General features: G+C 38.9%; 4 protein-coding genes and 1 long non-coding RNA gene across 8 annotated transcripts; 4 read left to right on the top strand and 1 right to left on the bottom strand.

Annotated features, from left to right (window-relative positions):
• The first annotated feature begins 1,015 nt into the window (after positions 1–1,015).
• Positions 1,016–3,964, top strand: LOC144631651 (uncharacterized). The gene is made up of 5 exons (XM_078490134.1): positions 1,016–1,156; positions 1,643–1,730; positions 2,096–2,240; positions 2,580–2,830; positions 3,584–3,964. Exons 1-5 carry the CDS (start codon positions 1,107–1,109, stop codon positions 3,962–3,964), a joined length of 915 nt encoding a protein of 304 aa, XP_078346260.1. The 5' UTR covers positions 1,016–1,106.
• A 1,886-nt stretch (positions 3,965–5,850) lies between these two features.
• On the top strand, positions 5,851–8,446 carry LOC144631661 (uncharacterized). Its single transcript, XR_013566788.1, has 2 exons — positions 5,851–6,466; positions 7,002–8,446. It is a non-coding gene; the product is annotated as an uncharacterized LOC144631661 (long non-coding RNA).
• Positions 8,447–11,922: 3,476 nt separating this feature from the next.
• LOC144631658 (trypsin inhibitor-like) lies at positions 11,923–15,062 on the top strand. Of its 3 annotated transcripts, none has more exons than XM_078490140.1 (3): positions 11,923–12,121; positions 13,599–13,820; positions 14,788–15,062. In XM_078490140.1, exons 1-3 carry the CDS (start codon positions 12,058–12,060, stop codon positions 14,808–14,810), a joined length of 309 nt encoding a protein of 102 aa, XP_078346266.1. In that variant the 5' UTR covers positions 11,923–12,057; the 3' UTR covers positions 14,811–15,062. The 3 variants fall into 3 exon arrangements, with proteins under 3 accessions (XP_078346266.1, XP_078346268.1, XP_078346267.1); XM_078490142.1 differs by having other exon boundaries at positions 11,926–12,121; positions 13,617–13,820; XM_078490141.1 differs by having other exon boundaries at positions 11,928–12,121; positions 13,599–13,831.
• Positions 15,063–16,931: 1,869 nt separating this feature from the next.
• Positions 16,932–21,450, top strand: LOC144631655 (PI-actitoxin-Aeq3b-like). 2 transcript variants are annotated; one of them, XM_078490139.1, is made up of 3 exons: positions 16,932–17,114; positions 18,898–19,106; positions 21,296–21,450. In XM_078490139.1, exons 1-2 carry the CDS (start codon positions 17,072–17,074, stop codon positions 19,098–19,100), a joined length of 246 nt encoding a protein of 81 aa, XP_078346265.1. In that variant the 5' UTR covers positions 16,932–17,071; the 3' UTR covers positions 19,101–19,106; positions 21,296–21,450. The 2 variants fall into 2 exon arrangements, with proteins under 2 accessions (XP_078346265.1, XP_078346264.1); XM_078490138.1 differs by having other exon boundaries at positions 16,962–17,114; positions 21,292–21,450.
• A 220-nt stretch (positions 21,451–21,670) lies between these two features.
• Positions 21,671–22,641, bottom strand: LOC144631659 (L-rhamnose-binding lectin ELEL-1-like). The gene is made up of 2 exons (XM_078490143.1): positions 22,386–22,641; positions 21,671–22,134 (listed from the first exon to the last, which is right to left on the bottom strand). The coding sequence occupies exons 1-2, from the start codon at positions 22,552–22,554 to the stop codon at positions 22,130–22,132; spliced, it is 174 nt and encodes a 57-aa protein (XP_078346269.1). The 5' UTR covers positions 22,555–22,641; the 3' UTR covers positions 21,671–22,129.
• Positions 22,642–23,339: the final 698 nt, after the last annotated feature.

The following is a 23,339-nucleotide window of genomic DNA, read 5'->3' as shown; positions in this document are numbered from 1 at the left end:
ATATTAAGAAAAGAGTGTAAAAAGCTGGTACTTCTCCTAAAATTGCTTTCCTTAAAAATCTTATAATTTCCAGAATAGTATCGGGGGATGGAGCTAAACCTACTTTTATCTAATGTCATAAACAAGACTCAAAATCACACGAAGCAAACATACAAATCAGGGTCCCAAAAGAGTTTAGGACTCCAAGGCTCCAGATCCCAGACCGATAAAAGCTGGGCGCCGGGGCACCGGGCTCTGTGGTAAACATTCTTAGGGCTCCATGCTCTGTATGCTCTGCTCTCCGAAAGAGATCATTGTGAAACTGCAAAAGGTAATTAAACAGACTTCAAGTACAAAAGGATTTCGCTTCGCCATACAGTTTTCATATTTTCGAGGGCATCAAAAATGGCGGAGGCTGACTAGGGTCCTTTAAGATAGACCGGAAGAGGGGTGCTCCTCTGGGAGGTCATATGTAGCTCAGATGATACGATGGTTCCATCCTGGAAAAAATCCGGACCTATTTCCTAGGGTGGCTATAGCACTTACCGTGGGAAAGTGTAGCCTTGGGTGAGCTTCCCTACCACCAAAACTTTACTAAAAAACCAAAACGTTAACTAACAGAAGTTATAAATGAGAAAGCTGCAAGTAGGGACGAGGAATGACAAAGCTACCAATACCTGAACACAGGAAGGGAGGGGTAGAAAGCAAAAAACAGCCTATGTTGAACACTAGCTAAAAAACGAGACAGGGTCGGAAGACATGAGAATTTTACTAACTAGTGTTTCAGTGCAAGCCGAGATCATATGAAAGCATTGATAGGAAAAATACGCTTTGTTAGACAGAAATAAAATAACTACTTGCGGTTAGACCGACCAAAGAACCCAGAGATCAACAACAACCCAACAACTCATTGTCATCTTGATAGTTGCGCAATTTCACTTTTTGAAATACCGAGAAAGCGCCCCGTATAAGGTCACAAGATTACACTACTTTCATCACGTTTTCAGAAAGTCTCCGTATTTACTGCTCTTCCTGTTTATTTCGTCATCAGTAGTGGGTGAAACAACGCACGGTCATCGTACTTTTAATTTTTGATGTGCCAATTTTTTTTATGAGATAAACTGACCATGCTGTTGAGGTTACTGTTCATTCTTTGCCTGGCGACTCTGTGTCTAAAGTAAGTATAAATATACCATGCAAAAGAAAAGAACGTATTCCATGCTATTTCCTTCTCTTCACGGGTGAAGCAAAAAAGTAGGAGATGTAAGTGCAGATAATCACTTCTCAATCCTGTGAAAGTGTCAGGGAAAGTTGGATTATCTTATCTATGAAATGTTATTCATCCGCGCGCGAAAACCGAAACTCAATACACAATCAGACTCTATCCGTGCAAAAGTATTTGTTAGATTCATCACCTTTGTAATTCAGCTATTAATTTTGAACAATACGTCATTACTTGTTTTTTTTTTTATTTTACATGAAACTACATTTGACACTCAACCGGAATATATTAACTTTCTCCTTTTTATTACTCACTTGACAATGATGCCATGACGGTGTCGAAACGTTGTGCATTAAATGTTTAACCAAATCTACATTGATTGATTAGACGTCAGTACGCAAGCTAATTCCATGTCTAACTAAGCTTGTTTCTTCCATACAGTGGCGTCGTTTGTGGTCCAGTAAGCGTTCTTTTTCAGAGCAACGGCCAGTCTCTGAAGCTCGGAGAAATCAAGCTTCGAGATCATCAGGTAAATGTCTTTGTTTTTAGTCGGTCTGTGAGGTAACCTGCACGCAGGCGTCTTCTATTCTGCACGTAGGTTATTTAAGAAAAAATATGCGACGAAATCGCGGGCTGAAATCCCTTGTACCTCTCCCAAGGAAACCTCGCAGTTTCACGAGTGGCCCATTTGAGTTGTTTCATTGTCTCTAGCTGGATTATATTAAATTTACTGTTTCTTAGTCGAAATTTTAAAATTTATTTGCGGTTATAGAGTCGGCGAAAGTGTGAACCTCCTCCCCTCCTAGTGCGCGTGAATTGTTATTTCTATATTTCCCCTAAAAAGGAAGTTTCAAATATAATGAAAACGTCTGTGAATTTTCGCGTTTCTTGTAGGAAGTTCGTGTTCATGAACATTCATCCAGCTGTAACCGTGGAAACAAGGGATTACTGCGCATGTCAGGAATGCACATTGAGTTTTGTGACGGGCAATCCTGGGTTCAACTGTTGGACAAGAATGTTTCCCTTAAATCCAGCGCAGGTCTGTGGTGTTCTGCCACTCTCAAAGGGGTTCAAAATTGTCTGTCTCTTTATCTATGTAGCTATCTATTAACTAAACTGATTTAGCCTGCGAACGTACCATGAACACTTGCCTGTGTGATTTAATTTGTGTAGGGCTGAGCCATAGTTAAGTGTGGTAAATTTATTCAAAAATTACCAACAGCACATTGCGGTCTTATTGCGTAGGTTTTCCGACAACGTTAATTGAAATAGCTGTATGTTGACCGGCAATAGGTACCTGCAAGTGAAACAAGTTTTAGACCCGTTTGTTGTTGCTGTTGTAAAGCTGGACCAACATTCGATATTTCAATGTGATCAGTTATAGGAGTTGATTGTAAGGATATCAAGAAGCAAGGATATTCCACAGGAGATGGCATGTACTGGTTGGACCCGGATGGAGGAAGCGCCCAAAATGCATTTCAAGCATATTGTGATATGACGTCATACAATGGAGGGTGGACCATGTGCTACACTACCGCTGACACAGCCAAACCTAGAACTGAGGTCACGTACAACCCTCAACTTCTTTATGGTAGTGACGGGTACAGGTCAAACTGCAACAACATTCCAGTAAGTTGATTGACCAGATATAGCATTAAAACTACACGTATACACCGGTATACACTAAGCCTAGAACCATAGAACTCATAAACTCACATAGAGAAAGCATCCGCAAAGCCACAGAAGCGTTTTTAATTTCTAAAAGGAAAACACATGAACCCTATGGCATGAATATACGGGATGAAACTTGTTATATATATTATGCTTGTTAGTTGTATGCTATTTCTATCTTCTACCGTTATTTGTTTTGTTTTCTTATTATCAGCCTATCACGTACCGGTTTTTCATCTTAGTTAATGTGAATTTTGTTACCGTTTGTTTCCATACTCACTTAGCATTGTATGCCCCTGATGAAGGTTGGTTTTGTTCAACCGAAATATTGGGCCAAAATAAATTTATAACCTCAGTCCTTAGCTGTTTGATCAGCCCTGCATTTAAAGTTTGTTCACTAAGCGTGTGACATGTCATAGCGTGGGCATATATGGACATATAGGGACAATGTCCCTCAGGGTTGAATGTTCATGATCGAAATAGCGCTATATAAATAAAGTATTATTATTATTATTATTATTATTATTATTATTTTGACGCCCATCGAACCATTCTTAGATAGAGAAAAAACGTCAACTAATAATGACATACAAAATATGTGTTGACGTTTTAAAAAACGCCAATGTCTCCCTATTAAAATTACTGCCCTTCTTAGAAATATTATGGAGTTTCGTTGACCTTACAGCTTTTCTCTCTTCGTGTTTTTTCCAGTTCACAGAAATTATCTTCATTGATCACCAAACTGGAAACAAGGCCTACTTCAAAAGAAAATCCAACCTGCCCATGATGGCCGAGTTGAACTATGGGAAGCCTGCCAGTGCTTTTGGATTGTGGGAAGGCGTGGAAACAAACAAAGCTTACTCCTACCAGCTGCTGATCTGTAATGATCCGTTCTACTCCGGCTTTTTCGTTTCTGGTTACACTAGTAATTGTTACAAGAAGTGTGACGCTTGGTGTGGTGATACCAAATCACCGTACTTCCGTACAAGACCCTCCAATCCGTCTGACGCTCAAAAGGGAGTGGCCTTCAACACCAACGGGCATGTTCCCAACGTACCAAAAAACAGACTGATGAGTGTCGGTTTGCGCTAAAAATTTAAAATACGCATATAGATATGATGTTTGCTGCCACAAAAAGTATTTCGATTTCTTGCTTGAGGAAAAAGACGAACGTTCCCACGCCGCAATTGTATGCAGCAGCAAAAAGACTAACCTGCGTAGCAAGCGTTACCGTAGGCTTTTCTGGCCGTTCGAAAGCGATTTTTCGCTTTTTGGTGGCGCAAAAATTTGGGCGAGTGCAAGAGTTTTTGTGCTCACCCCAATTTTCGCGCTTTAAAAAAGCGAAAGATGTTTCAAACCTGCGGAAAGCCCTATCGGCTATGAAAGCGCTTGCAACGCAGGCTACGAAAAGACAACAGAACAAGGAGTTAACCGACTTACCAAGTATTGAAAGTATTTTGATTTGGATATGTCGAATCAAAGGCATTCCAAGGGCTCGGTCACAGTCCGACAAAATGTCAAGCTGCCCTGAAATATCGCTGGCTTTGCACGCGTTTTGGAATCCCATTTTGTTTAAGCGTCACGGACTCTGAGCAGAGAAACGAGCCATTTTACGCTGACGACATTAAGGGCTCCTTTTCATTTTTCAACATATGTTATTTTTCATTTTTCGGACAATTTTTCAGCCTTGGGCATTATCCTCCAATACACCAGCCGCCTGAAGGAGTTTATTTACTAATAATTTTAAAGGAAATTCAATATTAATAAATACAAGTCGTGTAGTAAGGTAGGAGCTAGAGGACAGAAGGATATGTTTCTTCAAGTAAGGAGTTATGAGCATGTTTAGTGTAATGTGCGTATTTTAGGGGTAGGAGGGGTATGTGACATCACTGGTAGTATCCTATCTTTCTCTTTTCAATGTTGCCCCGCCAGGATCCGCCAGCAGTTGTGGTTTAAATATCCTTCCGGGACAGATGCTTGGTGTTTTGATTGGCTGTTTGATTTTGAATTACAACATGACTGAAACATCAGACATATGCAAACAAGCGGATGGGCGTAACTTGATATGCATAAGATGGAGCTGACTCCTTTCGTCGGTTTGTTTGTGACAGTCTTCTTGCCTGTTTGTTTATGTCAGTAATTTTTACCGTGGAGTGTCCATACATTCAGCTTTCACCAACAATTTATTAGAAGACACCATATATGTAGAAAACATCTAATGATTGTACGTACGATGTCCGTCCCAGCGCTAGCGTGCACGAAAAACGTGCTTCTAGAAAAATTGGACCAAAAAATGTCATCTCCAGCTCAAGGAAGTGTGCGACAACAATGCTTATCAGACTTCGCGGGCTGGTTATGCAAATAAAAAAATAACGGATTTAAAAACGTGAGGCTGATCATGAGTGGGTATTACTTTAGCATCCGACTTCCGGTTGCATGGGTTCACTTTCCAAACGGACGCTGTTGTTGTTTTTACTACTTCCTCACAACTAGAAACAAACTAAATCCTTATACAAAAAATTATCACACGAATATAAAGTAGACCACTAAACAGCTCTTGTGATAGACTTGTAAATCGTCCTGACCACCTTGCAAGAAAAAAATAAAATAACTTACCTTAGCCAGTAAACTGTTGTTATTTTCTAGGTAACTTACTGATATGGGTCCCAGACCACAGACTCCGCCTTGGACAGATAACCTCTGGACACTGTGCCCACCCATGGCCATTTTACCGAACTGAACCCTGCAAAAACCTCGAGCTTCTTGTCAATGGACAAATTCAATTATATATACCTGTATATATCTGTTGCCAGTATTCACAGTCGAAATTAAAGTTTTCCAAATCTCAGATAATCAAAAAGGAAAGGCACAAAAACTAAACGAACGAAACCTTAACTTTAACTGGCAAACCACTAATTACTTATAAAAGAGACATTTGATAAGTTAGCCTGTGCCACGTGGCGAATGAAAAGTTTACGCATTTTTACCCTATTAAATTCAAACTCGTAATTTGACTAATTTGGAATAAAAGCAGTCTAAGCTTTTTTGAAAACATAGGGATTTTAATGCATGAAAACCAATATTTTCCATCACATAACAAATCTGGTATAGCTTTTGGTACGTGTTTGTGGCTCTTTCAAGTCTAACGCCAACATGTTTCCAAATCAACTGAAAGGCTAGCAAGTTCTTTCGTTACGTCAGTGACGTCACACCCTAATCACGCCCCCTGAACAATATCAGTCCGCCACGCCTGAAAACTTGTAAATATCTGCTGCTTACATTTGCATTTCAATATGTTTTTTGCGATTGCTTTTTTATCAGAAACAAAATGAATTAAAACAAGCGCGAAAAATTACAGTTTCAGCTGGCTGAGTAAGAACAAAAAGCTTCATGTGGGCATAAAAATCCCTTCTTCCTTGCTTTCACTTAAACCGCAATTGTCGCGTTGACGTCACCGGAAGGAAGCCACTTGTTGCAATAACCCTCGCGTGATTCAATATAACGGAACGTCACTGTCGCTTTGCAGCAGGTATCAACGTTGTTTTCAAGTGAAGGTTTCTGTGCAGCAAAAGAAATCGAAAGATTACATCTCGGGTAAGTAGAACTTGAAAGTCATCATTACTGAATTTATACTGATTACGTCGTGGAACGCAGTTAGGACATGAACGATTTCCTTCAGTGTGTGTCAGGGACAAAACAAGCACATGATTTCTGATCGCATTGTAATAATCACCATGCAATATCACTGATATACCGCGCGGTTTAAATAACTCACTAATATCGACAATATCACCTAGTCAAGGGCAGGATCATGTGTTGTTTTGCAGTAGCTAGTTTGTACCACTGGTAATCATTTAAAACAAAAAGCTTGTGTAGGCACGTTACTCAATGTGTAAGTTTTCGTTCTTTATGAGAACGCTGTTTGTCGGCAGGACGGGGCAACCTCAAGGGGCAAACTTATCAATCTTCTTACGTAAATGCAGTGTGATTTTGTATTGTTACTCCCTGATAAGAACATCTTAAGTTATCTTTTATCTGACTTTGTAAGGAAGCCGGGGCCTGTTTGTTGATGTTTGAAATGCATACGATGACAACAACAAGTCGGCATTGATTCAGTTTTTCGTTTCAGGTCATCAAAAGACGCTTACTGTGGTAATTCAAGGTCACTTATATCAATAACCTCCAGCCAACTGCAGGATATTTGCTCATATAAAGTTACGAGTCACATTCACCAAACCGAATTCTTTGTATTTGGGCAAGCTTAAGCTACATTGGAAGCAATAGTCTGAGGTTACGTAAAGTTGCGGAGTTTTGTGGGAAGAAGATTGTTACCATTTCCTTGAACTGATCGGCTGTGACTTACTAGTCACTAGTAAACAAACTGTCTTCGAGCCTTCGACAGCTCAACTTCCAAATACAGTCACTCTAACTGAATTATTTGTTGGATTTTACTCATTTGGTTTGAGGTAATCAAAGGATATGAACGTCAGATTTAAAGGCCACAGTCTACTAAGCCGCAGGAGCTTAGTGACTAGGAAGAACATATGCGACGAAACAAGATGGCTTCTAATCTCGGGCAGCAATTCCGACATCGCAGAACAGACTCAAATCATCGATATAAACAAATCTTCCAATGCTTGGAACTCAAAAGGAAAACCGGATTTTAATCCCTTGAGGAGAACAAGCTCGGTGACAGAGCCGAATGGCTTTCAAACGCCACAAAAACCTAATAATGTTAAATTGTGTAGCTCTGGATCTTGTGAACAATGCAGTTATCCGCGGATTGTAGCCCGAGTCAGTGATGACGTGAAGTGTTGTCTTCCAAGCCCATCTCTTATGAGGCGCCGTAATGCCATTTGCGATGAGATTGAAAAAAGAACCATTGCTATGCCTGGAAGAACATTAAGACAAAAGAGAGTTGATATGCTTCGATCCATCGCATTAACACAATTCTCGTTGTTGTAATGCCCGTACACGCGAAAAAATAATTTTTGTATGGTCTACAGGTCTTTCGCTTTTCCCTCGTAATAAAAATACAGTATTAGAACTTACTTGTAAAATTGACAGGCTCTTAGATCAGTTCCTTATGAAAATTAAGACTGGGATTTGCAAAAACTTAATTATCGATAATTAGATGCTCATCTCGTTCGGTGTAAAGCGATGTTAAAAGTTAAGCTTTCTTTAAAGTTTTACCTTCACTTTTCCAAGTTCTAAGACAACCAAAAAGTTTCTTTAGAATCTAATAACTTTGTACAAATAAGGTACAATAAGGTCTGCCGTTCTTTATAATATTGTTGTAGCCTTCGTTCTTCGTTTAAGCACAAAAGACGAAAGTTATGTTTATTGTAGAGTACAATAAGACGAGAAAGATTCGTGCGCAACAAAATTTTAAATAACAATCGACTAACGACATGTATTTATTAAAATAGACGCACATATAATTAAACGTTTAATAATTGTACACGGGTTTATGAACACGATTGTTACAGAAGTCTGTATGGTCATCCGGCAGGCTCAAAACATGTCTACAGTAGCAGTAAATTGCAACACATAAATTTTGTTTCCTTTATTACATTTCCTTTATGTTTTAATGGCTTTTCCGAATTCTTTCGACTTTCTAGAAAGATCTATCTGTTGTTGTTTGGTTTGCAAGGGTCGCAGATTTGACCCGTTTTATTAGTGATCATTGTGTGCGGTTTGATTGGATCAGTTTTAAATTGTCGTGTTGATAAATTAGCCCCCGGAGCAATGAAAACCGCAAATAGCAGCTTGTGATGAAAGAATTTTCACGTTAGCTAGTGACTAAAAAATAATTGGAAAACTGATATACAATGGGCAAAGTTTTAAATTTAATTGCTCTCTCAATCGCGACTGTGTTAACGTAAGGTTAATGCAACTGAAACACTAGCGACAACTGAGAAAAAAGGTCCGCAGTGCGTGCGAAGTCTCAGTGCTTAACGGCGCACACGGAAGTTTATTGAACTAATCGATTTGCAAACATTAAACTGAGCATCAGACATTTAGCAATGACACAGATTTTATTAATTCTGTGTAAAACAACAACATGAAAAAGTAGCAATTAGACCACGTTTGTGATTACTGAGAGTACCTGTGGCCCTAGGGGAGGGCCACAGGTTTTTCAGTTTTCAACTGTAATGTGTAACCCTCATTAAATAAAGTTGTTATTATTATTATTATTATTATTATTATTATTATTATTATTATTATTATTATTATTATTATTATTATTATTATTATTATTATTATTATTATTATTAACACTAGGGTTTCCAGTATGGGCCAGTACTTCATGCGGTATTTCGGTAATTTTAAACTTGAATTGCAGTATTGCGGTATTCTCCAAACCTGCGGTACGCGTTTTTTTAAAATACATACATGTATTTATATTATCTAAAAGGACTGCTAGTTTAATAATATTTCCTCCAAACAAGCTAAAACTACCAATTCCGATGTTCTTTTTTAGGTTCCTGTGCGAAAGGACAGCCTTGTTTTCAGGCGATACTTTGATTCGTTACAAATCCCAACTTTCACTCTAACTTATTTTCATCGTTGGCTCTGAAGACAACACAGGTTTGTTTCCACGACGAGAAAACAGACGGGAAATTTCAAAACAACAGAGCAAGCTCATAAGGGAACGTACAAATACACAAATATTATATATCCTATTACAAAAGCACTGAAAAATGGCGCGAGTGGAAAAATCAAACCGACGTGTTTTAAAAACCAAAATAGAATATCAGTGTATCAGGAGCACATATCGCATCTTCGATGTCCTTGATCTTGAAAGAGTTCCAATTTTTGAAATTTGTTTGCAAAAAGGAGATAACGTTTTAGCCTCCATTATGCATATGATAGTGTTAGGTGCGGATCCAATCTGAAATAAAAACTCTGAGGAATGTCCGTTAAGTCACGCTACCTCAGCGATGATGCCGGTCGGTAAAGCCTGGTTCCTATGTTAGCTTGGGGACGGATCATTATTTTTTTGAGGGGGTAGGGGGTAGGGGATTTTTCTGGGCAAGATATTTTTTTCACCTTCAGGTTGTGCAAGATTCTTTTTTAAAGACGTTTCTATCTTTTTTTTCTCATGGCTCCGCTTGTACGATTTTTTTTAGCTTTTCTGTGTAGAAGTTATTTTGGTAATTGCCCGGTCGCGGTCCTCCGTCAAAAAAAATAATCTGTCACTTAGGTCTGTCACTTAGTAAATTTCATTTTTTGACTTGAATTTATTAAAAGTCGCAAAAATACGATTTATTGACTGATTGATTGATTGCTTGCTAACGGTGGCCTGTGTTCAGTGCTCAAGCGTAAACTATTTCAGTTCAAAAATTTTACCGGCATAGATAATCGAGGTGTCTAGCATGCTATTAAGAGTCTATTAAGAAATAATTTTTGAGAGAAGAGGGAGAGAAGTTCTAAGCTTATGAAGATGAATTGTTTAACAATGACACTAGCGTGGGACAAAGAAGAAACTGAGTTCCAGACGGGAATCGACCCCATGGCCTCCCAGATACCGGTTGGGCGCTAGCGCTCTAACCAACTGAGCTACGAGAGACTCGTTGTGAGCTGGGCCATTTTACTAGGTTGATAAGTGACACGCATCCTGCATACTGCTAGGATCAGCAATGTCGAATTCACCAAGTTTGTAGTAAATAAAAAAGATGGTAAATTTTAAGCTCGGTAATAAATAATGAAGATGAAGTATTCAACATGACACGAGCATGGGACAAAGAAAAATTCTGAGTCCCCGACGGGAATCGAACCCATGGCCTCCCACTACTGGGATCAGCAATGTTGAAATCATCAAGTGTGTAGTAAATAATAAAGTTGACCCGCCAAGGGAATAGAGTGAGCTATTCCCACTCTCGCTAAGCAAGGAAAGGATAACATTGTCTTTCCCCATCACCCCTTAACTCGGGCTTGACATTCTTTCCCGAGTTTTTGATCGAGATTTCCACTTAACGAAGTGTACAGATGTACAGAGCGCTTAAAGTACAATTATTTTTTTCCATTGCTTAAATAACCATGACAAACTGAAAATAATAGTAAAACATTTCATTACCCATGCTTGAATAAATAACTGCCTTGAAAATTTTCCTGAACTAATTTAAAATTTCGATCGCCCGAGCCAGCGGATTCAAGGCAGATTTGTCCCCCCCCCCCCTCCCTCAAGTGGTCTTAACCATGTTAACAGATTAAATTGTCAGTATTTACGGTCTTAAAAAATTTTTCCTTAAAAACCCTTAAGTTGTTCTTATTTGCTGCCAAATCCGCACCTGAAATGTACAAACAACTTCATCTAAGACAAGTCATTAAAAGGCCTCGTGATCAATTTTAAAACTGTCACATGCAGTTCAGATGTTCTTAGCATATGAAAAGGCAGCACTATTTGACATCTTAAAAGCTTTCTGAAAGCTGAGTTTGGTTTTGAAATATATGTTTGAACGGCATCACTTAAATCAACGCTACCATATAAAACTGGTGTAAGGTCATGTAAGTAAACGTGATAAAACCGTGCGCAACTAAATTATATGCTGCCGATCTTTTCTACACCGTCCCAAAGTTGTTTGATTTTTAAGGGCGGACACTAAATGAAAATTACTCCGTTTTTCACATTAATTTATACATTTTATGTGATATTTGCAGTCTGTAATGTTTCTGATATTTGGCGTCGTATTTGAGTGTTTGTTTGACTTAAAATGAGTCCCAAAAATGTTACAACTCATCGATCATGTATTTGAGGCAAGCGCTTTCTAAACAATCTTAGGATTTGTTTTCTTCTCAGGATTTAGTTTTAATTCCCGTATCTTGCTTTTGTTGTGTTTTTCGCGACTCAAAGCCATATTCGCACAAAGTGCTTTCGTAACAACTACGCCTGCAAAAGCACTAAACAATGTAAACTAACACTAAACCTTTCAAATAGTCATTTAATTTTTCTTTGCTCAGCTTTTTGCGCGCGACAGCTGTTTCATTGTTTTAACGTGAACGTTCAATACCGAAAATTATTCGTTGAAGGTGATGCTCCATATATGGCCTCAATAGACAAACAAAAGGCGGCAGACCTGTTCATTTTACACGTTTGTGTTATTAAAAATTTTCTATCGAGCGGGAGTTAAAACGTTCGGCAGTGAAATATTTCCGAGTTTGGCCATTTTCCCCGCTACGCAATGCAAGAACTTTCGTCGGTATCTGTTAAAACGGTTTTGGTGGTAGCCGTTTTACTAGTGGCAGGTAAGGATACTGTTCATTAGTGCTCTCTCAAAGCTAAAATAGTGGCTTACAAATGTATCGAATGGAACTATTCGTAAATACACTCAGATATTGTTGCTTCGGTTCGACGCTGCTACACTCATTTGTCATAGATAAAGTCATAGTTTCACCATTAGGTAAAAGCTTCTATGGTCATTGTTATGTTCATTTGAAGCCACTGCTTACATACATCAGTTTATGACTTTGAAATAAGGGGCTCCGAAATAAGAAAGGGGGCTTCATATCATCATTTACAGATTTCTGAGCATGCATTCGGATCGCAGTTAATTTGTGAATTCGGATTGAAAGATATATAATAATATATTCACAAACTGAATTTACCGAGATTTACAAGTAGCTCGAAGGAATATAATTAATAGTTTGTTTTTTTCCGTGGAATCGAGTTTATACGGGTTAAACTCCGTGTCTTCGGATGAAATCTGGTAAAAGATGCATGTTTTAAAGCACGATTTTCTCACATGCAAAATAACACACACGTAAATCTGAATACGTTTAATTTCGATCAATTCACCCTTTTGTTTAACCACGATAATTGTCGCGTAAGCCTGAACAAACATTAACCGGCCGCGGTTGAAAGTTTACTTAAAATTTGCCACTGACTGCGCAAGTTTCCAGCACGGTGAAAAATATTTCAATTTTTTTCTTTCTGGTTGTATGTACGTACTTTGTACACGGGACGGGCTCGGTGTTATCTTGAATGTTGGAGTATCAAACAATCTATTGTTTTCTTTGTTTTCTTTATTAACCAACCTCTTATTATTCTTTATTACTCAGAATTCTCTAAAGTAGCAAAATTCTCTCGTAAAGTAATTACAGCAACAACTATCTGTAGACAGTTTATGGAGACTTGTACAATGCGACTTCAAACTTTAAATTAGCTGTTACAAGCAAAATAGGCCGGTGTTTGTGATTTTCTCTTTCCTACTCAACAACTCTGTGAAGTGACTGAGTGGCAGGCACAAGTTCTGGCTTACAGGATATCGGTTCAGTTCTTTCCGTTTGAACATTTCTCAAAGTAATAATAAGTCAGCCAAATTCCAAATTTATCACTTAAATTACAACTTATTGGAGCTATCTTAGAGGTTAGGACATTTTCTGAATCAGCTTTACATGCATGTAGAAACAAAAGTAACAAAAACATGGACATTTCATTGTATAAGGGCGGTTCTGTATTGGGGGGAAGAAGATCAACTGTTCCCAGTGTGGGTCGAAGAACAGATGTCATCAGCCGTCCGTCTGCAGTTATCATGCGATAAATTGACAATTTTAATCAAAGTTTTGTAAGTTAGTTATTTAGTTCAATTTACATGTAGTTTAGTCAAGTTAAATTTAGCTAGCATGTCCACCTCAGTCACACTAGCGTTTTGAGTAAAACTTGACGCGCCGTCCTTTTGTAGAGACATGTTTTTCTCCTATTCTCTCCGTGACACTATCGCAGGTGTTGTTTTCTATGTAGGTGTATCAAGAAACACAAGAAGTGTTGAGGCGGCAGATAGTGGAAGGTGTTCCTTAAAGCCAGAAACAGGACCTTGTCGGGGACTCTTTCCGAAGTTCTATTATGACTCAAGTTCAAAATCCTGCAAATCGTTCACGTATGGAGGATGTGATGGAAATGACAACAGATTTGATACAGACAAAGAGTGTATGGCGGCTTGTGGAGGTCAGTAACAGGTGTGTATTACAAATTGTTATTTTCTGTGTATAGAACGATTGAGTGTTAATTGAGTGAATTTGGTATCTTAAAGGATCTCAGTCACGGCCAACTCATTTTGAAAAAACTGGCAAGTTTTTTCAAGTTTGTCAGTCGTAATCCGTCTTAATCTTCGTCAGACGAAACCATCCATGGTTATTTTCGGGTTTTGATTACTCCTTTGTTGTTTTCCTACATTACACAACTATTATTTTTGAGGTTTCCTTCAATTTGGAAGTAATCAGAAAAATATTGACATGGCGGGAAAATATCCCCCTGTACAATTATCTCGTGTCGTCATGACAACGTCGTCATGACGACACGAGACAAAAATGACTTAAAATATCGTGACAATGCTGACCATGTCCCTTTAAAACCAAAAGCAAAGTTATCATACTGACCAATCACAAAGGATACACACAATCTTGTGAACCAATCAAAACTAGAAGCAAGTGCGTGTAGCCGGCGCAAAGTGCGGGAAAACGTGCGTGAGCAAGTCACGATTGGTCTGATTGCAATTAATGATCGCGTAATACGTGTTCAAAGCAAACGCGAATCACTTTCGACTTCGAAACTCGAGTCCATCACTCAATCCATTCAAAACTTACGTTTTGTAAACAAGAGGTTTTGACTGTAAGCGGTCAAGAAATGAAACTCCCTTCAGTTCAGGCTTCTCTCGCTTGTCAAGTAGAACAAGGTCTGGCTCTGGGTTTCTCATTACACATTCAGCTGCCTTTCCAAAGTCTCCTTTGGCTTTCCTTGGCAGGGTGGCGGAGCTCATCCGATGTCTATCTCAACTGGCTGAGTGGAGCAGCGAAATGCTCATGGTTTCAAATTTACTACATTTATCCTTGCAGTTCTAGCATTTCTTCTTTCAAACCATTGAGAGGAATTCCTTTATAGGGCCTACTAAACACTTTATCGTTTTATTTTTCAGGTTCTCAAAATGACGATCTCTAGCAGTTTCTGGAATTAGCAGAGTTTAAACCCGGAACTGATACCAAGTTTATAAGACATTAAAATTAGGTTAAACAAAACTCTAACTTTCAGCGAATGACAACCATTATTACTATGGTGTTGATGGGATGCTGAGAGTTCAACGAACATTAAATTCGACGGTTCAGTGTATCACACATGGAATACCTGTAATTGTGCATGTTTTGTGCTGACGTAATTTAAGAGGCTATTAAAAATGTATGTTCTTGCTGCTGATTCTGGTGTGATGTAGTTACATTGAAAGAACGTTGTAAAGTCAACAGTGCATTTCAAGCCTGGCAAATCATTAATGCTGAGGCTGAGCTTTCACGTCTTTCACGGCCATCATTTACTCACCTCAGTTCAGAATGGTTACAAACACCGTTAAAAAGTGACACCTCACTATCAGATGCAGATTAAAGATTCCAGTAATATATGACCCATATCTGGATTCAGATCGATTCGAAAATTCGTTTTCTCGTAAAATTCAAATTCAACCCATAACATCCTATGATGAGTTGAAATTGGATTTATCCTGGAGTGCCTTAGGCTGGTGCAAGTTTTAGTTTTTTACGTTTCAAAGCAGCATTGCAGTCAGAGCAATAAAAAAAGAAAGAAAAAAAGTTTTTTTGGTTTGTTTGTTTGTTTTTCTCTGCTGCAATCTGTGATTACCTTACACCTGTGGCGAACGCAATGCCAAAAAAATGTTTTTTGGGAAAATAATAATTATTTTTCGTCGAATGCTTTTGTGCATAGATTTCTTTTCCGTGTCCTGTTGAGATAGGACTTCGTTCGAGTCGCGAACACGTATGAGGAGTTTGGGAGAGCGAGAGTTGTGACGTCAAATATCGGATCAAATAGTTTCTCTCTTAGTTCAAGGCTTTTTGTAGCAAAATTCTTATGACGCGCTGCCTCGTCCCCAGGCGCCAGTCGGCCGGATGGTAAAGGCGGTAAGGTGGGAAAACAGGGAGCGCGGGGGAGCATCAGGCCCACAACGCCAAGCGAACCGTGTACGTCAGTCCCACAATAGCAAGCGAACCGTGTACTACCAACGAGGAGGTCTTTCCCTACATCGGATTAGTTGATGAGTCTTGATTGGGAAGAGTATTTAAGTTATGATAATAGATATTAAACCTGAAATGTAGTCATTTTCAAACTACAACTAGTCACTGACTAGTATTTAGACCTAATGCTAGCACTCGGCCAAATCACATAGAAAGAGTGAGGAACGTTAGCCGGCTGAATGTCAGCCCTCTTCTACGGCTGAAATACGGGCTAAAGGAACGTCTGCCTGACATATTCTGATTCAAAGGAAAATACTGAATTAATCTAGTTTGCGCGCATAGAGAAATTGAACCGGGTGGTTGTACGGTAATAAGTACCAGTTGGTACTCTTTATCGACATATCAGGTTTGTTTCTGGCATCTTACCTTCACTTCGTCTCGCCAAAATACAAGCCACTGGCTGCGCGGACCAAACCCGCCTTACCGTATTTATTTGAATAAACGCCGCGGCGTTTATTAAATTTTTCGCGATTCCAGTGCGGCGTTTATTCAAAGGCGGCGTTTATTTTAAATTCGATTTATTTCTTGCAAACAACAGCATGGTAACTGAACATTTGAACTTTGAAAACAGGAACATGTTGTAGTACTTGTCTCAAAAGCCATTTTCAATACCTTAAAAAATTGTTATCATCAAGGAAAATAATAATAAATAATAATAAAATGTCTCTTAAAAATGTCAATAGAAGGACTATTTTAGGCTTGCTCAAACTTGATATTTCACTGCATTAGCTTTTTGAGTCTATAATACGAATAAACGCCGCATCGTGATGCGGCGTTTATTAATATTTCTGCTCTAAAATGCGGCGTTTATTCGAGGGTGGCGTTTAATCGAATAAATACGGTATATGCCGCCAAAGCAGTAACGTACCAAAAGTGCACTTATATAGCCGACTGATTTTTTCCAACTTGTTAATCACCACCCAAGCAACGAGGCCCAAGTCTATCGAAAAATAATAAAGTAGATAATTGCTCTCCAAACAAAGCTGAGCAGAATTTAAGTTTGCTAGCTGTCATGGAAATGTCACATGTGGATTCATGGTGTATGTTCCTCCCATTTCTGGTCTGTTCCATCGTAGGATAATCCTTCTGTCAAAAGCGCTTACAACATCATTACGATATAGACTCAGTTCTATCACCTCAAAAGTCCTTTCAAAGTTTCAGGATTCAAAATACGGGGCCGCAATGACGATGAAAGCCGTGTGGTTATTGGTTACCCTTCTCATTGGTAAGTACAGAATACATCAAAATGTGTTATCTGCTCACAATATCTTTATATCGTCAAAGACTTAAGATCAGATTGCCAACGAGGCGATGTTGCATTTTTATATTACAACTGATATTAAAACTTACCATAAAAATCGGCAAACAGAAAATAATGATTTTAATCTTGGGACGTAAAGAGTTAAAAGTGATTGTTGAGAATATTTTGAAAGCGCCGGGAAGTTATTTCATGTCTTAAACGAATGGACTGTGTTTTGACTAGCGAGACTAGGTGATGGTAAAATGCCAGTCTTAAGAATTTCGGTAACTGCTAGTTTTTCTCTACCAAATAATCTTTTGTATATGCTCAGTAAGAAGAAAGGAGCGATCGAATTTAAACTTTGAACTTTTAATTCTCGTAATTGGCTTGCGACTGGCGCTTCTTGCAACCACATGAGAGGAGTGTTAGTCGTAGAGCATGAGCGAGAATTGTCGTAGTTTCAGTGCCATCTGCCACTTGACAGTCATTTGTTATTTCGAAAAAGACCGAATTTGATTCTGCTCCAAGTTATTTCTACAACTGTGTCGCTTGAAAAACAGAAACAAACACTGAAAAAATAGAAAACAAAACAAAAGAACCGAAACATCCCCGCTTGATCGGTCCATTACAAAGATAAAATTTTAATAACCATGAAAATCATTGTAGAAACCTTTATTTTTTCACATTATTTTTTGCAAATTCTTAAGTAAAAACTCAGCCGGAATAGTAAATGAAATGCTTTAGGTGGATAGTTAACGCCTGCTTCTAAAATTTTTCAACAAATTTAAAATCAGTATTTTCTGCTGTACACGTTTCATAATACGCTGTTGTTATTTTACGGGTATTACTATTTACTTTTTGAACCAATGAAATCACGACAAGAGAAGAAACGTCGATGGAATTATGCTATTTTATTCTCTTCATTTGGCTTCTTCTCCTATAGTCTCTTTAGATCATCATTAAGGGCTAATACACTTTCATCTCCCAACAACTTTTTTCCCGTTTAGATGCTGTGTTTTGTAAACTACCGTAAAATGCTGATTATAAGCCCTGCTGGGCTTATACAACTTCGTAAGCGGTTTTGGGTGGGCTTATAAACGACAGGGCTTATATCCGGGGGAAGGGGGGCTTAAAAGCCGATTAAAAAAACGTTTCGAATCGAGCCACGGTAGTACTAGTGTTAATCGAAAAATGCATTTAAGTTAAAAAATCACAATAAAGCAACATGTTCCGTATGCTCATCAAGCGGAGGGGGACTTATAAGCGGGTGGGGGGGGGGGGGGCGGCTATAACCGGAATTTTATTTTTTAGCATAGTGATTGTAAAGCGCTATGAAAGATTAGCTAAATAGCGCTATAGAAGTGATTATTATTATTATTATTATTATTATTATTATTATTATTATTATTATTATTATTATTATTATTATTATTATTATTATTATAATTTTACGGTATTTAGCCTCGCAATTCGATAGCACAACGATATGAGATAAAGCGGGAACCTGTTTTGACATCCTGTATAAACATCAACCAGTCCTTGGGAGAAAGCGGTCCCAGTCCCCAGGAGTCGTTTGATCATAGATGTAGTATTTAGTCAGTGGTTCTCATGTTTATTTTGTGCTATACCTATAACAAGTATTGCCAACGTCCTTTTTTGTGGTTGTTTCCCTGCTGTCCCCGTGATAATTTGAAGTCACTTTTTGTCCGTCAACTTCTACCTATGTAGCCAGTAATCGCAGGCATTTTTGTCTCTCGTGTTGTTTCAGTGATGACCCAAGCCAACAAGCCTAAAGATTCTTCAATCTGTGAATTACCTAAAGTAGTAGGCCAATGTCGAGGCGCATTTCCAAAATTTTACTACAACAAAGATTCTGGAGAATGCGAGCAATTCATTTATGGAGGATGCATGGGCAATGAAAACAACTTTGAGACAAAGGAAGAATGCGAAGAGCGATGCAAAAGAGCTTAGAGGAAGGTGAGCTACTATGTATATATCTTGTTTCGTTTTCGCAAAACTGAGTAAGACCCGGTTAATGAGTTGCAGGAGTCAAAATAAAATGGTGTTACATGGCTTGATTTTTAGTAAAAGTTAACTCACACTGACAAACGAGTTAGCGATTCATGTGATCAGGGGGACGCGCGGCCAGTCGGTCCCAAGTCTTTGGAGTTTTTTACCTTTGTACCTTTACTACATTTGAAGCTCTCGTAAGCAGACACCCTCGGGACGCGAAAAAAGTGTCCGTAACTGGAGCTGGCCGCTTACGAGAATTGTTCTCGTATGCGACCACTAGAGGTGAAGGGGATAGATGGCCGCTTACGGGAGCTTGCCCAGCTAACAATAATCGGAGGGACGTGGATAATATGGTACTGTAATTACTGTAAAATCATTGTGACGAACGGCGATGTGAAGTTGATTGAAAAAAAAAATGATACAGAGGATGCTAATGCTAACGCTTACGGGAATGTCCGCTTACGAGAATGTAAAAATACAGAGTTTGTATGGGAGTTAAAACGGGGTTACAAACAAGGCGACCGTAAGTAGAGCTGTCCTCTTACAAGAGTGTCCGTTAAGAGAGCTTCGACTGTATAAAATTTCTGACAATTTGAAAGTACAGCGACCAGCTCTATTTACGACCACCACTGCAGCTCATTGTGAAACCTTGTTTGAGTTGTCACTCAAACTCTGTACAGTGGAACCCCGATATAACGATATGCCAAGGGAGCAGTAAAATTATATCGTTATATCGAAACTCCCGATATAACGATATCTCCGTAAAATAACCGAAAATATCGTTATATCGGGGTAAACCAAACATACTGGATAAAGAAACTTAAAATACAGTATCATTTTCGTATATCATCGTATAAAGCTGTTGTCAGAAACGTTAGAGATAACCCCTTTACTGTAATGTTATTGCATTAAATTCGATGTTTTGCAAATAAAATGTGACAGTGTACTGATAATATCGTTATATCGGGGAAGATTTTACGCTCGGTTCGCTAAATTCTCATCGTTAATTATATCGGGAATATCGTTATATCGAAGATCGTTATATCGGGGTTCTGTCCCATACATTTTACTGTAACTTTTGCCGGGACATAGAATATTCATCGTTATATCGGGAATATTGTTATATCGAGGATCGTTATATCGGGGTTCCACTATAATTAAAAGGTCTCTTAAGCGAACGCTCCCGTAAGCGTCCGTGATCACCTTCGCGAATTACCACGAGGTCTTTTCCTGTTTTTATCCTAAAGATAAGTAATCAGTCAAAGATTATATTCTGATTCGTATTAGTCAGAACTTTACATAACGTATGCACTACTTGATCACATTTATCCAGTCGTCATTAAATAACATTACCTAATGATGTTGGTTGATAAAGATCGGCTCCGAATAAAAAGTTCAAGATTATTTACGCTGGAGATCAGAAAGAGTATTAATCTTGCCTGAAGTAGAAGAAAGCTTTTTATCTTTTCTTAAAGCTCTGGTAGTCGACCTGCCTCTTTTTATTTCACGACTAGCGCTAGGTACGACCACTTTTTCGAATGCCCGAGGATGGTCGCTTACGAAAGCTTCGACTGTCACTTTCCTCATCACAAAAATAAACTATAAAGTAAAAACTGATCATTTTCATCATGCTTAACAGTAATTTGTGTCGACTACTTGACCTCAATTTATGCTCAGCGTTAGAGACGCACGCCCCAACTAGCTTCTTTCCTACCTGAACTAAGAATGTTCAAGGGAAAATTAAAGAAACCCCTTGAGATTGCTGTGGTCCTACGCCAGAAACCTTGCTATAGCCAGCATGTGCTAAGTTGTCGTATGGATCATATCCTCTTAGCACGCAGCTATAAGCCCTAACGGGCACCTCATTTCATCGCCGTAGCTAGGGCCGTACCTTGGACTTTTTTTTCTGCGGGGGCAAACTCCGCACACCTTACGTTTTCTTAAGGTTTTTTGTTTAGTTTTTTCTTTTCTTTAGTTGTCTTAGTTTTTTTTTTAGTTTTCCTGGCGGGGGCAACTGAACCCCCTCCCCTTGCTCCCCCGCTATGTACGGCCCTGGTAGCTGCGGAGCGCGAGGAGTATAACCGCCGTTTGCAACCAGAGTGACATGCAGTTTTGCATTTGTTATTCCTTATTTTTCTTTTCTTTTCAGTCAGACACAAACATTTATGACAAGTACTCAAGCATCTCAAGACTGCAAAACAGAATGGAGAACCATTTATGTTATACATTGAACATAGCCTTAGGTGTAAGCTTCTTTACTATAACAAGCTTGAGAGAATGAAAACAAATAAAGGGATTCTTGCGATGATTGTGTCTTTGTGGTCATTTTTATTTGATTTTGTCTCTGATACTGCAGAGACATTGTTCATTGTATTCCGTTACATCTCGACGCAAACGACAGCATGACGCTACCAAAGGGAACGATGCTCGGTCATGAATCAGGATTCAATTGGTCAATTATAACTTTGGCTCTTGATGGTCTGAATGCTGTTTTCACTCTAGTATTAGCGAACGGCGCTTACGGTAGGAAAAGATGTTGTGGATCAAATTTAGGTCAAATTTGCTATTTTGGTGAATTTGCTACAAGCGTTTTCAACACACGGTGGCCACGAGCGCACCAGTAAAAGACTAATACTAAACAACTTTTAAATTTTCTTTGATTTTTTATTTTTTACATCCTCAGTCTAGATTAGGGCATTGAAGTTTGCCTTGTTCATAATAGAAGAAAAAAATTCTTGCTAGGTGTTTAGAGAATGAGTGTTGTAACAACATTCATTCTGCTGACTTTCTCCATTGTTGTAAGAACTTCCACCTTCCACCGTGATCGCCACTAATTCCACCAGCACCACCGCGACCACCAAATCCGCCGTCGACAATGCGTACGCTGGCTCTTCCACCCACTCCTCCCTGAAGAAATCCTCTAGCCCTTCTCCACCACCTCCTATGGCGCCTTTACGCTATGCTCAAGTACTCAGTTAAAACCAAGCTTAATCTGCAAAAAAATTAAGTCCAAAGTAAGATTCACGGTTCAATTCCAGATTTTATTTTTTGACATTCATTCATTGAAGTGTAAAAAATGGTGTCATCTAAGTACATGGCTTAGTAGATCTTGGAAAAATAAAGTTAGCATTATGTGGTGATTATTAGGCAAGGCAAGCGTGGTTTTCAGGGTTTTGTCAGTAAATGGAATGAGTCAGTCATGTATCACAGACTGACAGCTATATTTATCATTTTTTCACTTACTTGTTGATTTCAGGCACCTGTATTTGACTTCCAGATATTTGTATGTTCCAGCACATGGATCGCCACCAAACTCTCGGTTATTTGCAAGCAGCTCGCAGCTGGTTTTGCAGCTGCACTTGTTCTGCACAATTTCAAGGGAATTGCTGGAAACACAGTTTATGTCGCCCATTTTGTCATGAATGCAAGTTTGACGGTCCAGCCTGCCATAGTTCGCGTCCAGCACGTCAATTATTTTTCCACTTTGGCAGTTAATGCTTCCTTTATGATTCTCACAAATGATTACGGACCGTAGTTCCTCTAAAGAAAAAAGAAAAGGAAAAATAAGAATTCATGTTCTTACTGCCCTCACGGCTCACAAACTCACAGCGGTATTTTTGATCATAATTCCACCAATGGATGTAGTTAGGAGCCCATGTAGTACTGCGCCCTTAAGCTTCCTGTCATATTGATAATGATAACGATAAGCATCCCCAGGTTTTGTAACAAACAGCATTTCCCATCACAGTGTTTGTTGCGTTAGGACACTCGTCAATATCCAAAACAACAAAAGGAATCAGTTCATTGCAGTAAGTCTCATTTGGTCTGGTCAGTGGTCTGGCTACAAAATATGTTACAGATTACAACAAAAGGAATTTCACTAGAAATAGGTTCACATTTGTTTGGAGTCATTTAGCTCAGTTATTAATGTTCATATTCATCGTTTAAAAATCATTGAAATACTTCATTTGTGACTGGTCAGAAACGGCTTCTTTCCCGCTACCCGATATGACACTAAATGGCAACCGACTACGCTTGACTATGCGTTAGGACGAAGAATTGCTTAACCTAAAGGAGAGGCAGGGCGAGGCAAGACAAGACAAGCCAAAGCTGAGGTAAGCAACGCCACGCCATGCCAATCCAATCCAAGCCAAGCCAGTAGCTAATAAGAGACTTTGTCACTCACAAACGTCCAAA

Source organism: Oculina patagonica, chromosome 12, assembly GCF_052425735.1.
Source record: "Oculina patagonica isolate OP01 chromosome 12, crgOcupat, whole genome shotgun sequence".
NCBI classification, from domain to species: domain Eukaryota; kingdom Metazoa; phylum Cnidaria; class Anthozoa; order Scleractinia; family Oculinidae; genus Oculina; species Oculina patagonica.
This window is presented reverse-complemented; position numbering and strand designations above follow the sequence as displayed.